The 19,669-nt window shown below is 40.4% G+C and overlaps 1 protein-coding gene across 2 annotated transcripts in view; it reads left to right on the top strand.

The window, feature by feature from the left end:
- LOC126187407 (peptidyl-prolyl cis-trans isomerase-like 3) overlaps nt 1-19,419 on the top strand; it is a 66,310-nt gene extending 46,891 nt beyond the window's left edge. Inside the window, exons 4-5 of one of the 2 annotated variants that reach the window (XM_049928472.1) lie at nt 19,000-19,118; nt 19,220-19,419. In XM_049928472.1, the coding sequence (XP_049784429.1) occupies nt 19,000-19,118; nt 19,220-19,346 (246 nt within the window). In that variant the 3' untranslated portion in view covers nt 19,347-19,419. The remainder of the gene's footprint in view (nt 1-18,999; nt 19,119-19,219) is intronic. The other variant, XM_049928473.1, reaches the window with a different exon arrangement.
- Nucleotides 19,420-19,669: the final 250 nt, after the last annotated feature.

Genomic DNA, 19,669 nt, shown 5'->3' on the forward strand with positions numbered 1-19,669 from the left:
CGTTTCAAATTATATTGAGTGGATGGACGTATACGTGTATGGAAAGAACCTCATGAATCCATGGACCTTTCATGTCAGCAGGGTACTGTTCAAGCTGGTGGAGGCTCTGTAATGGTGTGAGGTGTGTGCCGTTGAATTGATATGGGACCCTGATGTGATGTGTCTTGATGTGACATGTACATAAGCATCCTGTCTGATCACCTGCATCCATTCATGTCCATTGCACATTCTGACGGACTTGTGGCAATTCCAGCCAGAAAATGTGTTGCCCCACACAACTAGAGTTGCTACAGAGTGGCTCCACGAACACTCTTCTGAATTTAAACACTTCCACTGTCCGCCAGACATTATTGAGCATATCTGGGATGCCTTGCAATGTGCTTTTCCACCCCCTCGTACTCTTATGGATTTATGGACAGCCCTGCAAGATTATTGGTGTAAATTCCCTCCAGCACTACTTCAGACATTAGTAGAGTCCATGCCATGTCGTGTTGCAGCACTTCTGCATGCTCGCGGGACCCCTACATGATATTAGGCAGGTATACCAGTCTTTTTGGCTCTTCGCGTGTATTTAGCTGTTTCCTCCTGTATTGTTTCCATCAAACCCCTATAAAAAAGTGGTCAGGTATTTCAAGTCCTTCATTGGCAGAAGGAATCATACAGCCAGGATTAGCAATAAATGGAAATTGTGGTGGACCACTATCATTATTTTGATTAACCACATCACAATCTCACCTGACACCAATCTGTATCTGTGCCTCCCTCACATTCCCCCTCACTTGATGAAAGTTCAAAAGAGACATTACCAGATTCCAAAACAGGGATGTCTTCCCACTGCTCTTCTGGACTGGAACAATCAATATTCATTATAGAAGACTGCAAGCAGATGTAATACTGCAACAACTGCACCAAAATGCTATGAAACAACGTGGTACTGCTGCAGCAGTACTACACTGTGGCAAAAAACTGCCAAAAAAATGCTAACTAGTGGTAACAGAATGAACCAAAACAATCATATCTGGATGCTGATACTAACTAGCAACAGTGAAAGAAACTACAGTTTTTATAATCAGGATATTTGTGCAGGGGTGCATCAAATTTGGAGGCCTGAGTTACCTCAGGCCAATATTTCTCAGTAAAACAGTTTAACCTGAGTTATCTTGGGATAATTAGTTAGGAGGTTAAAAATGCAATTCTGAAAGAGCTAAGTACTATCAAAAGACTGGGTTCCAAATGTGTTTCAGGTATTGGAAAAGGTGCTGGGATAAGTGTATAATATCTAATGGGGACTACTTTGAAGGAGATAACATTAATGTGGATGAATAAACAAAATTATTTCCGAGAAATGAAATTTCTTGATACTTTAACACGCCACACCTCATATACTCCCTAATGGTACTTTTGGTTAATAACAAGTGAATTTAGGATGAACTCAGCAATCCATAACCTCAATACTAGAAGTAGAAATTATTTCCATATAGAGTACTCATCCCTCTTAGGGTTCAGAATGGTGTTTCATATAGTGTTGCTGAAATCTATAACAGGTTGCCAGTTGACATCAGACAGGGAATACTTTAAAAAAAACCACCTCATATAACCACTCTTCCAACAATTTACTAGAAATTTTGGAATGTTCCCACAGGGCTCATAACTCTTTTGTCAGTACACACTTGGCTACTATGGGGCCCCAGCCTTTGCAGCTCCACTTTTCTTTCTGTGCTGCACTCCTGTACTTCCACTATCCCTTTCCCTTTCTGCCTTTCCATTGGGTTGTCTTTCTGGTGTAGACTCCACTTGGACCTTGTACATGATTTAGGACCCTAGTTTTCCATTTTACTTCTAACGCTCTCTACACCTTTTCATTAATAGATACATAGTCCCCATTGTTAGGTTTGACATGCCACCACTTGTACAAATTTTTCAGGAATGCAGATCATGCAGGAAAGGTCCTCCGGTGTGGTGTCTTTTCCACCTTTTTGCCTTTCCATCTTAGTACCCTTCTTTTCCAGTAAGGCAGCATGCCCAAAACCTGGCTCGGTAGCCATCCAGTTGTGGGGGAGGCTGTCAAGTTCCTGCACGATTGTAGCCCCCTGACCCCACACAGATTGCACTATTGAGGTCTCAGCTGAAACATCCCCATGTATGCCATGGAGTATGTGCCCATCATGACTGGGGCATGGGGTTTATGAGCAATGGATTACTGGCCAGGTAGCCGCTGCTGAGGCTGGGTGGCACCAGCCCACATTTGGAGTGGCTGGCACCATGGCACATGACTCACGTATGAAGCAGATGAAGATTTCTCTTGGTGGTGGTCACTTGGTCCCAGCAATCTCTTCAGAAGGAAAGAACTCATTCAACGCAGAGAGATACGACCCCAAAATGTTTCCTTCCCTGGCTACATCATGGGAGGAACGTATGGCAAAGCAACAAGCAGAGAAATACTCCCCTCAGTACCACGTTTGTACAATAGATAAGTATTCTTTTTTGGCTACAAAGCCTTTATTCTTTGCAGAGACAATATAGGACAACCTTAGGGAAGTTGCAGTCATCTCAAAATGAAGAGTGGGTCAATTTTGATTAAAGCAGCATCCCCTGCCCAGTCTCAGGCGTTGCTTGCTTGTGACAAGCTGACTCTCACTCCCCATGATAATCTAAACGTGGTTCAAGGCATCATTTTCCATTGTGACCTCCTCATGCAGTGTGGTGATGAACTATGCACCAACTTGCAGCAATGAGGTGTGCACTTCGTCTGTTGTGTGTTCATAGGGAGCCAAAGAATAATACGATTGCTATTAGGGCCTTCATCTTAGCGTTTGAGGGCGATTCATTGCCTGATTAGGTCAAATTGATGGTACATCGATGTAGTGTGAAACTGTGTGCACCCTCCCCCCCTTGTAATGCATTGAATGAATGAAATTCGGACACATGTCTTTGTGTTGCAATGCCAGCCCAGTCTGTAGGGATTGTGGACGACTGTTGCACACCAAAGTCCCTTGTGGTCCCCCCTCCCCATATATATGTCAGTTGTGAAGAGCACCATTGTCCTTGCTCACCAAACTGCACTGTCTTCCAGAGAGAAAAAAATACAAAAATAAGACTCAGGACAGAATGACATACGAAGAGGCCAAGGAAAAGTATGAGCATCTACATCCTGCCTGCATGACAGTGTCATACACAACTACTATGATGATGACGCCCTCTCTGTAGACAGTACTTTTGCCTGTCATAGCTCCTACAGCAAGCCCTTAGGGCTGCACGGCTGTACGTGTCCCCCTGATGGTTGAGGGCCATCTTCTGCTGCTTCTCCCACACCTACTTTGGGAGCAATGACTCCCCACCCACCAGGGACGCTGATACTGTTCGCCCACCCAGACACACATCACACTTGTCCCACTTCTTGTGCCAGGCTGCTGGTCATAAGGCTTGAAGGTCTTCATCAGTTGCCGAAACTAATTCAGAGAACCCTCACAGTCCAATTTTTTTCCAGAACTTGTCGCTCTGTGCTTCCCAGGTTCAAATTGGTGCTACCCACAGTATCTCCCATATCCAAGAGAATGGGGGTTATGCAGGGCTCTGTATTAAGTGTCCCTCTCTTCTTTGTGGTGATTAATGATCTAGCAGCGACTGTGGGGGCCTTGAGTGTCACCCTCCTTGTATGCTGATGATTTTTGCTCCTCTAGTGTGGGTGTTGCAGAACACCAACTGCATGGCACAATATGAAAGGTGCAGTCATGGCCCCTCAACCATGGCTTCCAGTTTTCTGCTGCCAAGACTGACATCATACATTTCTGTCGCTGTCTTACTGTTCATCCCCAACCAGGACTTTACCTCGACAACCAATTACTCAATGCGGTGGAGGCTTACTGCTTTTTGGGACTGGTCTTTGACACCCAGCTTAGGTGGCTCCCCCATCTTCGCCATTTAAGCAGAGGCGCTGGCTACACCGTAGTACATTTTGCTGACTCAGTAACACCAGCCAGTGGGTAGACTGCACTACTTTTCTGCAGCTTTATTAAGGCCTGATACTGTCCCATCTTGATTACGGGAGTCTGGTGTATTGTTTGGCATCGTTCTCAGCATTGTGCTCGCTGCACCCAATGAACTACTGTGGGGTCTGACTTGAAACAGGAGCCTTTCAAACTAGTTCTATGAACAACCTACTCACGGAGTCTGGGGGCCATCCACTATGGATCAGGTGACAACAAGAGCTACTCAGTTATGTTATAATGTTCTCATCTCCCCTAAGCATTCAAACTGTCAGTGTCTCTACTCTGAACTCCAATTCTCCCTCCATCACATCTTGTCAGTGATCAGTTGTGTACGCCCCTGCGGCATGTACCCTGACCTTGAATCTGTCTCAATTTACCCTTTGAACTCAAAAATTCATTTGACCCCACTGTGTTTTGCCACCTGTTCCTGGCTGTCCTTGATGAATTTCCTGGTTTGGAGGTGGTATACACAACATCTCAACGGTCGTTGGACAAACCTGCTTTTCACATGTGAGCTTGTGCAACACACACACACACACACACACACACACACACACACACACACACACACACACACAGTGTGCAGTGCCAAATGGATGCAGTGTCTTCATTGCTGAATTGGTGGCCATCAAACGAGCCCTTTGCTATACTCATTCTTGCACTGATAGGGTGCTTCTAATCTGCAGTGGCCCCTGAGTCACCTTTGTGCTATATACCAGTGCTGCCCTCGTTGTCCATTGGTCATGACTATCTATGATCTTCTTTCTGTCCTCCATCAAGCTGGATGGCCAGTCGTCTTTGTTTGGACCCCTGGACATTTTGGGATCTCAAGGAATGAACATGCCGACCACTTGACAAAGTTGGCTACCAGGAAGCCAATATTGGAAATGGAGTTCCCAAAACTAGACCTTCGATCAACCCTATGTCATCAATTGTTTGGATGTCTGGAACTCGGAATGGTTCACCCTGGACTCTGCAAACTGAGGGCAATAAAGGAAACCACGGCCATATGGCCGTCGTCCCTTCGCACTTTTTGTAAGGAATCCACTGTCCTCCACGCATTGGCCACACTCGGCTGACGCAGAGCCCCATTCTCCAATGTGAGAACCCATTTTACAATCAATGTGGTGCCCACCTTACGGTGGCCCAAATCGTATGAGACTGCCCAAATTTGGTTACTTTGTGGCAGCCTTTTAACATTCCTGACACACTCTCTTGTGCTAGCGGACAGCTCCAAAGCAGCTGACCTGGTTTTAGGTTTCACCCATGAAGGTGGTTTCTACTCATATCTGTGAGTTGGGCACTTCAGCCTCATTGACCCGCTGAGGGTTTGGAGGGGCACCCCTCGCCTGCTCTGGGCCAGGGTTCCCATGGTAGCCCTTGCTCAGTGGTGTGGCCTGGCCCCTACCCTTCCCACTTTTTTATTCTCCTTGTTCCTTTAAGTTTACCATTTTTAATGTTTTATCTTTTCTAAAAATTACTTCATCTTGTCTGTGGTGCTCTTTTTCTTGCAGTAAAGGACAGTGAGGTGGTGTTGGTGAGATCTAGAGGGTGTCTCTCCCACAGCATACGATGATCTGGGGACCTCTTACCTGCATTTTGGGTCAGCGACTCGCCCACCTTACCCCCTCTCATTCCCCTCCTGCACCTTACCCCCTCTCATTCCCCTCCTGCTTCTCCTTGATTTTATCTCTGTCTTATTGCATCTTGCATCTAAACTGGCTTCTCAGGATTTGCTTTCTCTATCCTTCTTCTGAGGATTTTTCATGGTTAAATTGATATAGGTTGAAGGGACTGATGACCTCATAGTTTGGTACCTTTAAACTCCATGCTACTCTATCCTGTGCAAGCTTCATCATCTCCCAGTACCTACTGCAACCTACATTCTTCCAAATCTGTTTAGTGTATTCATCTCTTGGTCTCCCTCTACAATTTTTAATCTCCATGCTGCCCTCCAGTACTAAATTGGTGATCCCTTGATGCCTCAGAACATGTCCTACCAACCGATCCCTTCTTCTAGTCAAGTTGTGCCACAAACTCCTCTTCTCCCCAATTCTATTCAATACCACCTCATTAGTTATGTGATCTACCCATTCTTCTGTAGCACCACATAGTAATAATAATAATAATAATATGAAATCCTTTACAAAATGTGAAAGTTATAAATTCATGTACACTTTTGTGATGAGGGGTGTGGGTAACACTTTTAATGGCTCCATAAACAAGCTTAATTTGTTGTGTATCATAGTGAAATCTCTTTTCAATAGGAATATGTATCTCAGAGAATTTGTTAGAATGTTGATTCTACATTCAACCTACTGAAGCTGATGGGACATGGAATTTTGTTCAAATTCATAAAGGACAGGAACTTTAAGCAGTCCTTGAGAAAAATTATTCCAGAAACAGAATAATCAATTAGTTGTTGTTGTTGTTGTTGTTATGGTGGTCTACAGTCCTCAGACTGGTTTGATGCAGCTCTCCATGCTACTCTATCCTGTGCAAGCTTCTTCATCTCCCAGTACCTACTGCAGCCTACATCCTTCTGAATCTGCTTAATGTATTCATCTCTTGGTCTCCCTCTACGATTTTTACCCTCCATGCTGCCCTCCAATACTAAATTGGTGATTCCTTGATGATGCCTTAGAATATGTCCTACCAACCGATCCCTTCTTCTAGTCAAGTTGTGCCACAAACTCCTCTTCTCCCCAATTCTATTCAATACCACCTCATTAGTTATGTGATCTACCCATCTAATCTTCAGCATTCTTCTGTAGCACCACATTTCGAAAGCTTCTATTCTCTTCTTGTCCAAACTAGTTATCGTCCATGTTTCACTTCCATACATGGCTACACTCCATACAAATACTTGCAGAAACGACTTCCTGACACTTAAATCAATACTCGATGTTAACAAATTTCTCTTCTTCAGAAACGCTTTCCTTGCCATTGTGTCTATATTTGATATCCTCTCTACTTCGACCTTCATCAGTTATTTTGCTCCCCCAAATAGCAAAACTCCTTTACTACTTTGTGTCTCATTTCCTAATCTAATTCCCTCAGCATCGCCCGACTTAATTCGACTACATTCCATTATCCTCTTTTTGCTGTTCTTGATGTTCATCTTATATCCTCCTTTCATGACACTGTCCATTCCGTTCAACTGCTCTTCCAAGTCCTTTGCTGTCTCTGACAGAATTACAATGTCATCGGTGAACCTTAAAGTTTTTATTTCTTCTCAATGGATCTTAATACCTACTCCGAATTTTTCTTTTGTTTCTTTTACTGCTTGCTCAATATACAGATTGAACAACATTGGGGAGAGGCTACAACCCTGTCTCACTCCCTTCCCAACCACTGCTTCCCTCTCATGTCCCTCGACTCTTATAACTGCCACCTGGTTTCTGTACAAATTGTAAATAGCCTTTCGTTCCCTGTATTTTACACCTGCCACCTTCAGAATTTGAAAGAGAGTATTCCAGTCAGTATTGTCAAAAGCTTTGTCTAAGTCGACAAAGGCTAGAAACGTAGGTTTGCCTTTTCTTCATCTAGCTTCTAAAATAAGTCGTAGGGTCAGTATTGCCTCACATGTTTCAATATTTCTACGGAATCCAAACTGATCTTCCCCGAGGTCAGCTTCTACCAGTTTTTCCATTCGTCTGTGGAGAATATGTGTTAGTATTTTGCATCCGTGACTTATTAAACTAATAGTTCGGTAATTTTCACATCTGTCAGCACCTGCTTTCTTTGGGATCAGAATTATTATATTCTTCTTGAAGTCATTTCGCCTGTCTCATACATGTTGCTCACCAGATGGTAGAGTTTTGTCAGGACTGGCTCTCCCAAGGCCGTCAGTAGTTCTAGTGGAATGTTGTCTACTCCCGGGGCCTTGTTTCGACTGAGGTCTTTCACTGCTCTGTCAAACTCTTCACGCAGCATCGTATCTCCCATTTTGTCTTCATCTACATCCTCTTCCATTTCCATACTATTGTCCTCAAGTACATTGCCCTTGTATAGGCCCTCTATATACTCCCTCCCCCTTTCTGCTTTCCCGTCTTTGCTTATAACTGGGCTTCCACCTAAGTTGTTGATATTCATACAAGTGGCTCTCTTTTCTCCAAAGGTCTCTTTAATTTTCCTGTATGCAGTATCTATCTTACCCCTAGTGAGATAAGCCTCTACATCCTTACATTTGTCCTCTAGCCATCCCTGCTTAGCCATTTTGCACTTCCTGTCGATAAATTCCTCGTAAGTCTGATATTTGTATTAGAGGTATCCTGAGTTTGCCATTAGGCTATATAGAAAGCCTATAGTGGTCTGTCTAATATTGCATAAGTGCTTTGTTTGAAGTAGTACACAACAGCATGAGGCTTTTCCCAAATAGCTGTTTCTCTTCTTACTTACATGTGTAACGTAATTTAAAAATTATTACCATTATTTGATTAGATTAGTACTAGTCATTTGTTGTTACTGTACGTTAAAGAAATAGCCAGAAGTGCTTGCATCTACATGTTAATGTACAACTTGACTCATTCCACATATCTCAAGCCTCCCCTTCATGATGGGATAAATGGAACATGGTGCATGAATGAATGAATGATGCCTGTTTACTTTGTTTTATTACATTGGAGTTATTGTAAATATAAAATTTACTTTACAACATTAATTGAATTTTTCATTGGTGCTTGGTGGAACATGATAAGAAATTTTTTAGTTAATATTTTTAATGTTCTGTGAAATAATATCTATTTGGTCATGAATTGGCTTTCAGCTACTTTGGTCATTGTCGGGTGACAAGGTACATATAATAATGGCTCAAGATGACAAAAGCTGGTTCGTAACCAAATAGATATAATTATGCAGAACATTTATAAAGTGTTTTCTATTTAATATTTTAAAATTTACTGTTTAGCATTATAAATTACTTCAATTAGATACAAGTTTGCATAATGGTAGGTTAGATTATTTAGTGTCTGGGTTTATCATGCAAACTAAATGAAATTGACAAGACAGCTGAACCCAATCAGTTGCTCTTGCAGTGTGGAAGCAATAAGTAAAGTCCAAAAACTGGCCCCCTCAGGAAGCTCAAGACTCATTCATGAGTATGTGTATGGTGAGCACGGGGCCCAAAGCTACTGCAGCACTTACTTCCTTTCTTAGGCTGTAGTCTCCATCTCCGACTCTCCTTACCTCTCTCTGTTTCTCTTAGTGGCAACCTTTGATGTTTACTCAGTTATTTCCATAGGTTCTGCTTTCTTTTGTTGACGTATTTCTTAATTTTTCCTTAATCACTTTTCGGCTGAAGTAATTTGGTCACCTGGGTTTGACTACTGGTTCCAGTTTTTTTCTGTAGTGTGAACCAACTTCGGAAGAACACCTCAAATAGCACCTACTGCCTACAGGGTTGATGACCCTCTGTACACAATAAGTGTGTGTGTACACACACACACACACACACACACACACACACACACACACACACACTTAAAAGCTATCTCGGTAGCCAATCTGACGTGATGGGGTCGTTATGCACCATTTCTGCAGAGTACCGTGGCAACGCAGCAGTCACAGTGCTGCTAGCTGCCCACATATGCTGAGTAAACTCCTGTCTTCCTAGGGAATTGGGACTTCCAGCAGCCTGTTCTCCAAATTTTCTCAATAATGCTCCACGAAAGAATGTTGTCATCCCTCCAGAGATTCCCACTTGAGTTTACAAAGCAGCTCCATAATACTTGTGTTGATCAAACCTACTGGTAAAAATGTAGTATCCCACCTTGGTATGGCTTTGATGTCTTCCTTTAATCTGACCTGGAGGGAATCCCAAATACTCTGGCAGTGCTGAAGAATGGGTTGCACTATTGTTGTATATGCTGTACCCTTTTCTCTGGCGAACCCCTAAGCACAGGCTACTGAAATCTATTACTTATGAAGTCTTTAGACCACTCAAATATCTGGGAACCAACTCCGCATGCTTGTACCTTCATTAACAGTCTCTATTGGGGCACTTTGTCAAACGCATTTCGGAAATATAGGACTATGGATTCTGCCTGTTGCCTTTCATCTATGGTTCACAAAGGGCAAGCTGATTTTCACATGATTTGTGCTTTCTAAACCCATGCTGATTTGTGGACAGAAGCTCTTCTATCTGAAGAAAATTTTTATATTTGAACTGAGGATATGTTAAACACATTTTCAGCAAACTGACATTAAGAATATTGGTCTGTAATTTTGCGGATCTGTTTTTGTACTCTTCGTAACACAGGATTCATCTGTAGTTTTTTACAGTTGCTTGGAACTTCGGCCTGATTGAGAGATTCATTATAAATGCAAGCCAAGTAAGAGGTGGATGCCAAGAGAACTCTCTCTAAAACTGAATTGTGATTCCATCCTGACCTGCAACTTACTGTATTTGTTTTCAACTCTTTCAGATGCTCTTCTATGCTAGGAGTGCCTATTACTATGTCCTTCATACTTTATGTTTCCATAACTTTGTTTGTACAATCCTCCTGCATGAATGTTTTCTTAAATGCAAGATTTAAAGCTTGGGCTTTTCTTTTACTTTCTTCTATTACCTTCCCAGACTGATAGAGTGCCCAAATAGAAGCTTTCGTTCCACGTAGCGATTTTATGTAGGACCAGAATTTTCTCTGGATCTTGGCAGGATCTTTCACTGAGTTACGACAGTGGTAGTTGTATACTTTATGCATCAATCTTTTTACACTTGATCAGATTTCTACTAACTTTCGCCTGTCATCACATGCACATTCTTTTTTTTAACTTAGAGTGCAGCAGTCTCCATTTTCCATATTTTGGTGTGATTTTGATTTTACTCTCTGCATATCAACCAGAGGATCTCAAATTACCACCTAGCCAGAATTATCCCTTGTGCATTCCACAAGTACTCTGCTACCCAAGTAGCTGCTTCCTTTGTGTAATGCAGTCTGACGTGTCAAGCCAAGTTGTACAATTCTCCACCCCAAATCTGCAGCATAGACTTGATGGAGAATCAGTGGAGCCTTTGGTTGAGGCACTCCACTTGATTCCAGAACAAAGGACACCAATCAATTCTGGGAACTATGCTGCACACTGTTTACTCTGCTTGCACCCCCCACACAAGGCCAGCAATCTTCACCACTTCTGCCAGCCACTCATATGAGCTCAGCATGGCCTCAGAACCCAAGTGACAAATGTCATTGGTACTGATGTGAGCCACACCCGCAGATGACAGCATGCTGCATGCTCGATAGCTGCAGATGGGAGTCTTCCACATCATGGATTAGACCTACCAGAAGACAGTGTCTTTTCCTTTCAGTTTTCCGAGAGTATCAATGTGCTACTGTCTCATTTTACTGACCACTTAAACCATGGATAGGTGGGATATGTGTTTACATCACCTGCCAATCAAGAACAACACTTATAGCTGGAAACATGGAGTTTTTGCAAAAACTGATTAGCATTAACAAAGATCCACATTTTATAAAACAAGCCTCCCTTGACTGCATTTTAAATTTCAGTGAACAGCCTCTAAGCCATTGGTCACAGTTACTCTTGTCACACTGCGATATCTGCTCTTCATTACCTTCTCTCTGACCTTACTTCTACTACCTGCACAGTTGTCTTTTTATGTATATGCTTTAATATTCCTAGATGCAGATTTGTGGGTGCCCTTAAAGCCTCTGCTCATTCGGAGATGAAATTATAAATGGTCGGCTACTGCCCCCTCTATTCAACTACTGCTGCATGGTGTTTCTCCTTCCATTCCTCCTGGAAGGAAACCCCTATCCTATCTCCCTCCTACATTGATTGTACCAGGCTAACTCATAGTTTTATTTTAAATAATGAGCCAATACCCCCCAATATTGGGGTTGCGAAGCATTACAGACAGTACCTCATAGCTTGGTGGAATGTTGCCACCTTCTGGCAGATTCTGTGCCACTAATATTGGCAGCCAATCCATGGACATATGAACTGGTTCTCAGTTATTATTAGATAGTTTAAAATTTTAAACTATCTTCATGGCAGGGGGTGGGACACTTGGGGTTGCGTCAACTTCCACTGCATGCTGGGTCTGAAGGATCCTCTAACCTGCCTCCTTTGCATGCTGCCTCTTTCATTCCTCTTTTAGTCTGTTTTAATGGCTTTTAGGTGTAGCCTGAGTCTTTCTTCTTCACCCTGTTTTCCATTTCAGGGGTAACACTGTGGAATTGTGGGTACCCTTTAACATCTAGTCTATAATGTATCAGGGGTGGAACAGTTCTTGATGGGACAGATCCTGTCATATGTAGAGTGTAGTGGAAACCCACCTGCTGCATAACATATTTCTCTTATTTTGTTGTCATTATTGAGTATACATCTGGTGCTCATTACGTTTTTAGCCTTCTCTCTTTTCACATTCAGAACTTCCCAACTAGAAGGCATTCTTTACTCTGTAACTGTCTTCTTCCTTAATCGATTTGGCTGGAGTCAGCTGTGGATGGGGTTTCTCTCATTGTGGATGAGCTCTGCGAGATCATCATCTGCTCTGACTTATACCCATATACTTCTCCATCTTCTTCTTCTTCTTCTTCTTCTTCTTTTATCTGGCATCTTTATTGCTTTAAGTGCCTCAGTTTTACTGCCCATACACACTTTCATCATAACACTTCCCTGGCAGACATCACTAACTGCAAATGAATAACCCATGGACCAAGTGACTGATGACCTCACTGTTTAGTCACTTAACCTCCACCCAACCAATGAACCAAAAACTGCCATGAATAATGACAAAAAAGAGCACACACGTACCTAAAATAGTGCGAGGTAAGCACATCAATCTAGTCTTTCATTTATAAGCAAAATTAAACTTTACAGCTTTGCTGAACAGAGGAATTGTGCATTGGAAGAGGCAGGGAGGGTGTGGTAGGCAGAGTTCATACTACGTTCTCGCAGTAAAAATTGAACATCTTGAGCAAATTAGAAATGTAATTTTGTTATTGTAATTGTCACATAAGAATATGAACGTTAAGTACACAAGTACAACATGGGAATGATTGTCTGTAGTCCACTTTACTCAGGTGCTGTTGCAGATGGTATTCAGGCACTTTTTGTATGTGCTGAGGGGTTGGTAAATTCCATTTTATCTGCCTTTTTGCAAACATACATAGCACAACAAATATATTTCACTGACTGACTGACTGTAGAGCCTGTTGAGGAAAGGTACCATAAATTATGTCTGAAAGAAGCTGCATAAATATTCAGTCTGATCTTGATAAGTTATCAGTGTGGTACAGAGATTGGCAGTGTATTCTAAATGTTCATAAATGTAAAATTTTAGACTACTCTAAAATCAATGAGTCGCTATAGGCATCGGCCAACTTGTACAAATACCTGTGTGTAACACTTTGTAGGGATATGTGATATGTGGTTTATTCATCTCATTACATACAATTATCAAATCTTTGATTTGATGTACAGGAGACATGTCAAGGTTTACAAAAGAAACTTTTTTCACTTTTTTAAGAGGAACACAAAAGTTTACATTATATTTTACATTTCTAAGTTACATGTACATAAAATAATAAATGTAATACAATCCCTGTGTTCAGGTTGTGAAGCTGTCCTCAATGAAGTCATCGACAGAATAACAACACTTTTCCACCAGAAGAGTAAAGAGCAATCTTCTCAGTGAACCCATCTCCATTTTAAATATATTACTGCCTTTTATTTTATTGAAAATTTTTAACCCCATATACTCTGGCGTTTGGGCATAAAGTTTTAAACGATGTGTTGGAAGTTTGAAGTTATCTCTGTGGCGAGTGCTGTAGTTGTGGTCAAAACGGAAAGTGTCTAGTGTATGTTGATTTCTATATAGGAACACCACCATCTCATATATGTAAAGTGAGGGGATAGATAGTATTTTTAAATTTTTTAACAGTGGCCGACAGGATTCCCATTTTTTTGCAACACACGTTTCTAATTACTTTCTTTTATAATACTAGGAGTCTAGTGACATTTGCTGAATTTCCCCAGAAGATTATGCCATAACAAATAACTGACTCAAAGTAGCAGTGATAAACTATCTTTCTGGTCTCCATGTTTGTGGCACCTGACAAAATACACATTGCAAATGCTAAGTTGTTCAGTTTATTTGCTAAGTAATCTATGTGCACCTTCCAATTTAAATTTTTGTCAAGATTTAGGCCTAAGAACTTCACGTGGTTTGCTTCTGTGATATCCTGATCATTGCAAGTTATCTTTATTTCACTCCTTTCTACTGATTTAGCTTCACATTGCATCATTTTGGTTTTAGTTACATTTAGTTTTAGTCCATTTTGATAGAACCAAGATTCAAGTTTTTCTAAAGTATTTTTGGCTTTTTCTGGAATATTTTCAGATACCTCATTTTCAATTAGAACTGATGTATCATCAGCAGATAAGACTGAATGAACATCAATAGCAAGTGGTAGGTCATTTATGTAAAAAAGAAACAGATAGGGACCCAATATCGAACCTTGTGGGACTCCTTGGGGAACTGTTTTCCAGTCTGAAGAATAATTGGTTCCATTTGAAGTTAAAATTACTCTTTGTTTCCTACCTGACAGGTAAGAGCTAAACCATTTTAAAGCAGTGTCTCTGATTCCATACAGCTGTAATTTGTGGAGGAGTAATGCATGGTTCACTGAATCAAAAGCTTTAGTCATATCACAGAATATACCTGTGACCTTTCTACCTTTATCTAATGTGGAGCATATTTGTTGGATAAACTCATTTATAGCATTCACAGTGCTTTTACAGTGTTGGAATCCAAACTGGTTTTTAAAAATTATATCATTTACAGTAAGAAAGTTATTAATTTGTTTTGCTGCAATCTTTTCAAACACTTTAGAGAAGACCGGCAATAGAGAGATAGGGCGGTAATTCCCCATATCTTCGGTCGATCCTTTCTTGAATAGAGGTTTGATCTCACCATATTTCAATACCTCTGGAAAGCATCCCTGTTCAAAAGATTGATTTATAATACTTGACAGTGGTTGGGAAATAATATCGTACTCGTACTTGATTACAGATGTTGTTATTTCATCCCACCCATGTGAGGTTTTGTTTTTTTAGAGACAATATTTCCTTTTCCACATCCCTTCGGGTGATTTTTTTTCAAATTGTTTAAAAGATGTGTTCTGGCTGTTTTCCAAATTTGTGATGCCCTGATAGAATGTCATATCCACATCCGATCTTACTACATTTAGGAAGAATTCATTGAAACAACTTGACATCTGAACAGGATTTACTATAATTTCATTTTCTTGTCTAATCTTCAAAATCTCATTAATTTTTACTTTGGCTCCTAGTTCAGACTGAACAACTGACCACACTGCTTTTGTCTTATTTCTGTGTTCTTGTATGAATTTATTATTTGCCATTTATGGAATGATCGCATAGGTTCTGTCATGGGTAAAGCAGGTGGTAGACTCTATTTTATTGGTAGATTACTGGGGAAGTGCAATCAGTCTACAAAGTAGATTGCTTACAAATCATTTGTTTGACTGGTTCTAGAATATTATGCAAGTATGTGGGACCCATATCAAATAGGACTATCAGAGGATATTCATCTTGTACAGAGAAGGGCAGCATGAATAGTTCCACATTTGTTTAATCCATGGGAGAGTGTTACAGAGATACTGAAGGAACAGGTGGTAGACTCTTGAAGATAGACGTAAAGTATCACAAGAAAATCTATTAACAAAGTTTCAATAACTGGCTTTAAATGATTGCTCTAGGAACATACAACCACCCCTATGCATCTCAAATAGGAATCATATCATCAAATAGGAATCATGCGGATAAGATTAGAACATTTAATGCACACAGAGAGATATTGAACAAGTCATTCTTCTCACACTTCAAATGGAATGGAATGGGAAGAAACCCTAATAACTGGTACAATGGGATGTACCGTATTTACTCGAATCTAAGCCGCACTTTTTTTCCGGTTTTCGTAATCCAAAAAACTGCCTGCGGCTTAGAATCGAGTGCAAAGCATGCGGAAGTTATGGAAAATGTTGGTACGTGCCGCCACAACTAACTTCTGCCATCGAATATATGTAGCGCGACACAGGCATGCTTTGTAGGCACAAAGATAAATACTGGCGCCAAAACCTCTGGGTCAGTAAATAAATTTAAAAAAAAAAAAGTGGAAGACGAGTTGTTTTTCTCCGCCGCGAGTTTCGACCACTGCATTTTCATACATTATCAAACGAAGCAAATACAAATTCCGTATTGTTCATCTTCGAATGTAGCACAATTTCAGTGTACTACGAAAATCCGACTTGCAAGACTGTTTGGGATGTTTGCCAATATGGCCAACTCTACGTTCTGAATTTTTTCCTATCTGTGAGAAGAGATGGTTGCTAATAGAAACCTGATGCAATTTGAATCACATACAGTATTCTCTTCACCATAAGAATAATACGAATATAAACATTTTGCCATGTATTCTTTTGTGTTTGCTGCTATCTCATTTAAATCCTGTCTGCCTAATAAACAACGAAACTAGAGTGAGACAACAGCAAACGCGGAAGAATATATGTATCGTGTCATGTTTATATTCGTATTATTCTTATGCCTAATAATGATACAGTCTGAAATGAAGCACGGCAAGTGACTAGATTTTTAAATCTAAGATGACTCTAATTTCTGTGCAGAATTGGATGTAATAAAGAAGCGGCTACAAAGATTTTCAAACGGAGAAAAATTTTCGCCTAACTCTCGTTCAGAACATGTTCTATCATACGCAGTCTATTATTTGATTCTTGTTGATCATTATCAAAGAAAGCAGCAGTGTAAGTAACAACAAACAGCAGTCTCTTGCCATTGTTTCGCTAATGAGACGATTCCTTTCTCCTCTCTCTCTCTCTCTCTCTCTCTCTCTCTCTCTCTCTCTCTCTCTCTTTTTTTTTAATTAATTGTACACGGCGGTAGCGCACACAAAAGCAAGCCATGCCGCGAGCCGCGACAGGCCGTAAACACGCACTATCAGAATGCGACAAACAATGCATGGCGCAGTGCAGTAATGCATTTTCAGCTTAAGAGTGACGCAAACACCTATAACAAAGAAAACGGCACTTATCAGGTCAAAGGGAAATAAGCAATCGATTCAAACCAGACGAAGCACGTGAAAAAGGAAGAGTACCCGTATAAAATACTGACGGAGCGCCTGACACATAGCAATGGCTACCTGGTAAAGCTTAACTGCTAAGCTTAAGACTCGAACCAAACTACTGTAGCTGTATTGTCATTCATTCGACCTAAATTGTGTCTCATATTACAATGGACCAACTTTGTTTCGATTTGGAGGTGTGGCCTAAAACTTTTCTCTCCCCTTGAATTTCGAGTCTCAAATTTCAGGTGCGGCTTAGATTCGGGAAATTTTTTTTCCTTGATTTCGAGTCTCATTTTTCAGGTGCGGCTTAGATTCGAGTGCGGCTTAGATTCAAATAAATACGGTACCCTCTGTGGTTTGCAGGGTATAGTAGTAGATGTAGATACCCAAAACTTGCGCTTTGTAGCAAAAATAGGGGAACTCCTGTAAATACTCGACATCTTCAAAACAATCACTTCAGAATAGTCTACAACTATGAGACTGTTTTTCGTTTGGTTGAAAGCACTTTTAAAAGTACATTATTTGTAGCATGTGTAATAACTGTTGTTTACATTTGTGTTTTTCTGTGGAAATAGCCACACATTCAATAAGAATTACATTTGGTGTAAAGAGAGAAATCACAAACTGCTAAGTCAGAGTGAGGGAGTTTCATATTCTCATTAAACAAAAAGTGAGTTATATGGAGGCTCATTGTAGAGATAACCAACCCATTTTAGTTTTTATTTCACTCAGGCTTTTGTCTCTCACATTTTACTGTAGTCTCATAAACATGCCAAATAGAACTTCACTGTGATGGCCTCAGTGGAGTGAATTCCATATGTACACTTTGATGGCAACAGAGTATACTATAATCACTGGATTTTGCTTAAAACATGTCATCTTTTTGCCAACAAAGGGATGGTGTTATTTACTGTGGGGTTTGTAACAATATTATGAGAAGAAAAGTTGCTACTCACTATATAGCAGAGATGGTGAGTCACAGATAGGCACAACAAATATTTTCACATTTAAAGCTTTCGGCCAATTCCCTCCTTTAACGCTGCTCCCCCCTCTCCCTTGCCAGCCACCTAACCTGCAGGACTTCACTGTCTGCCATCCCCACCATACTATCCTTGTCCCTCTCCGCCCCAGCCTCCTCCTTTCCCCGACCCAGTCGCCACTCCCATCATGCACCGGTGCTGCTGCTCGCAGTGTGATTCTAATTGCCTGAGACTGCAGTTGTGTGTGTATCTACAACTCAGCATCTCCACTATATGGTGAGTAACAACTTTCCTTCTCGTAATATTGTTACATTCAATCCTGGCTTTTCCATTGTTTGATTACTGTGTGGTTTGATGTTCAATATCAGTCACAACTGTACACATATAGACTTGCTATAATTTGTTGCCGTAGTCTATGGCTGTCCTATTATACTAACACCATGGAGGGCCTGTTTCTTTGTCATTATGTATCATTTCGTTAACTTGGAAAATTATTTTATAGATTTTGGATAATGAATATTAAATCGACGACCATTCAAATGTTGTGGATGTTCTCGTGCAAAAACCTCCCTTGGTCATTCAGTGGGTTCCAAGTGAAGTTTTTTTTCTGCTTAAAACAAACCTTAATTCATGCCATTTGAGAGAGAGAGAGAGAGAGAGAGAGAGAGAGAGATTTACCTTGTAGCAGAACTTATCTGGTACTTCATTGATTTTCTTATTTGTGCAGTATATTTAATGAAAAGCAATTACAATCTTTTTAAGACTAAGTGCATTGAAACAGGTACTTTGATGTCTTTCTGCCGCCATAAAATTGTTGCAGATTTTTCTAATTGTAATACATTGACTGTTATTTCTTTACTTTTGCAATTACACAGTCACTGTATTTTTTGTTGAACAGCATAACACTAGAGGTATGGTATCTATGGCAAATAATGGTCCAAACACAAATGCAAGCCAATTTTTTATTACATATGCTGCCCAGCCGCACCTGGATTTGAAGTACACCATCTTTGGAAAGTAAGTTCCATTGCCTTCTATACCACAATTTGTAACCAATAAACCAAATTTTGTTTTTCTTCCCCATTTCACTATGAGAATTTTATGTTCTTTTGTTGTAGGGTTATTGATGGATTTGAGACACTGGATGAATTAGAGAAGTTGCCAGTAAACCCTAAAAATTACAAACCTTTAACAGAAACAAGGATAAACAGAGTTACAATACATGCCAACCCCTTGGCAGGATAATTGTCTGCAATAAATTAATTGGATAATACATGTGAAATAAAAAAATAATAAATTTACTGCAAGCTTTACAGAAGTTTTAAAGGCTTTAGCTTTTATGAAACCAAGCACCCATCACTCCTAAAATTTCTTAGAATAAAAGGTGAATAAAAATTTAATTGATTTGTTATCATTCTTTTCCAATTTATATTCTAATCTTCGGTACTTCCCGAATGTTGTATACAGTGTAGGTACCTGAAGTGTTGAACAGACGACTATGGATGATACAAATTATTGTACATAACATTTAGTTTTGAGTTGCAAGAGATATTTTCGTATCTCAATAT

The sequence above is a fragment of the Schistocerca cancellata genome, chromosome 5 (genome assembly GCF_023864275.1).
Source record: "Schistocerca cancellata isolate TAMUIC-IGC-003103 chromosome 5, iqSchCanc2.1, whole genome shotgun sequence".
In the NCBI taxonomy this organism is placed as follows: Eukaryota; Metazoa; Arthropoda; class Insecta; order Orthoptera; family Acrididae; genus Schistocerca; species Schistocerca cancellata.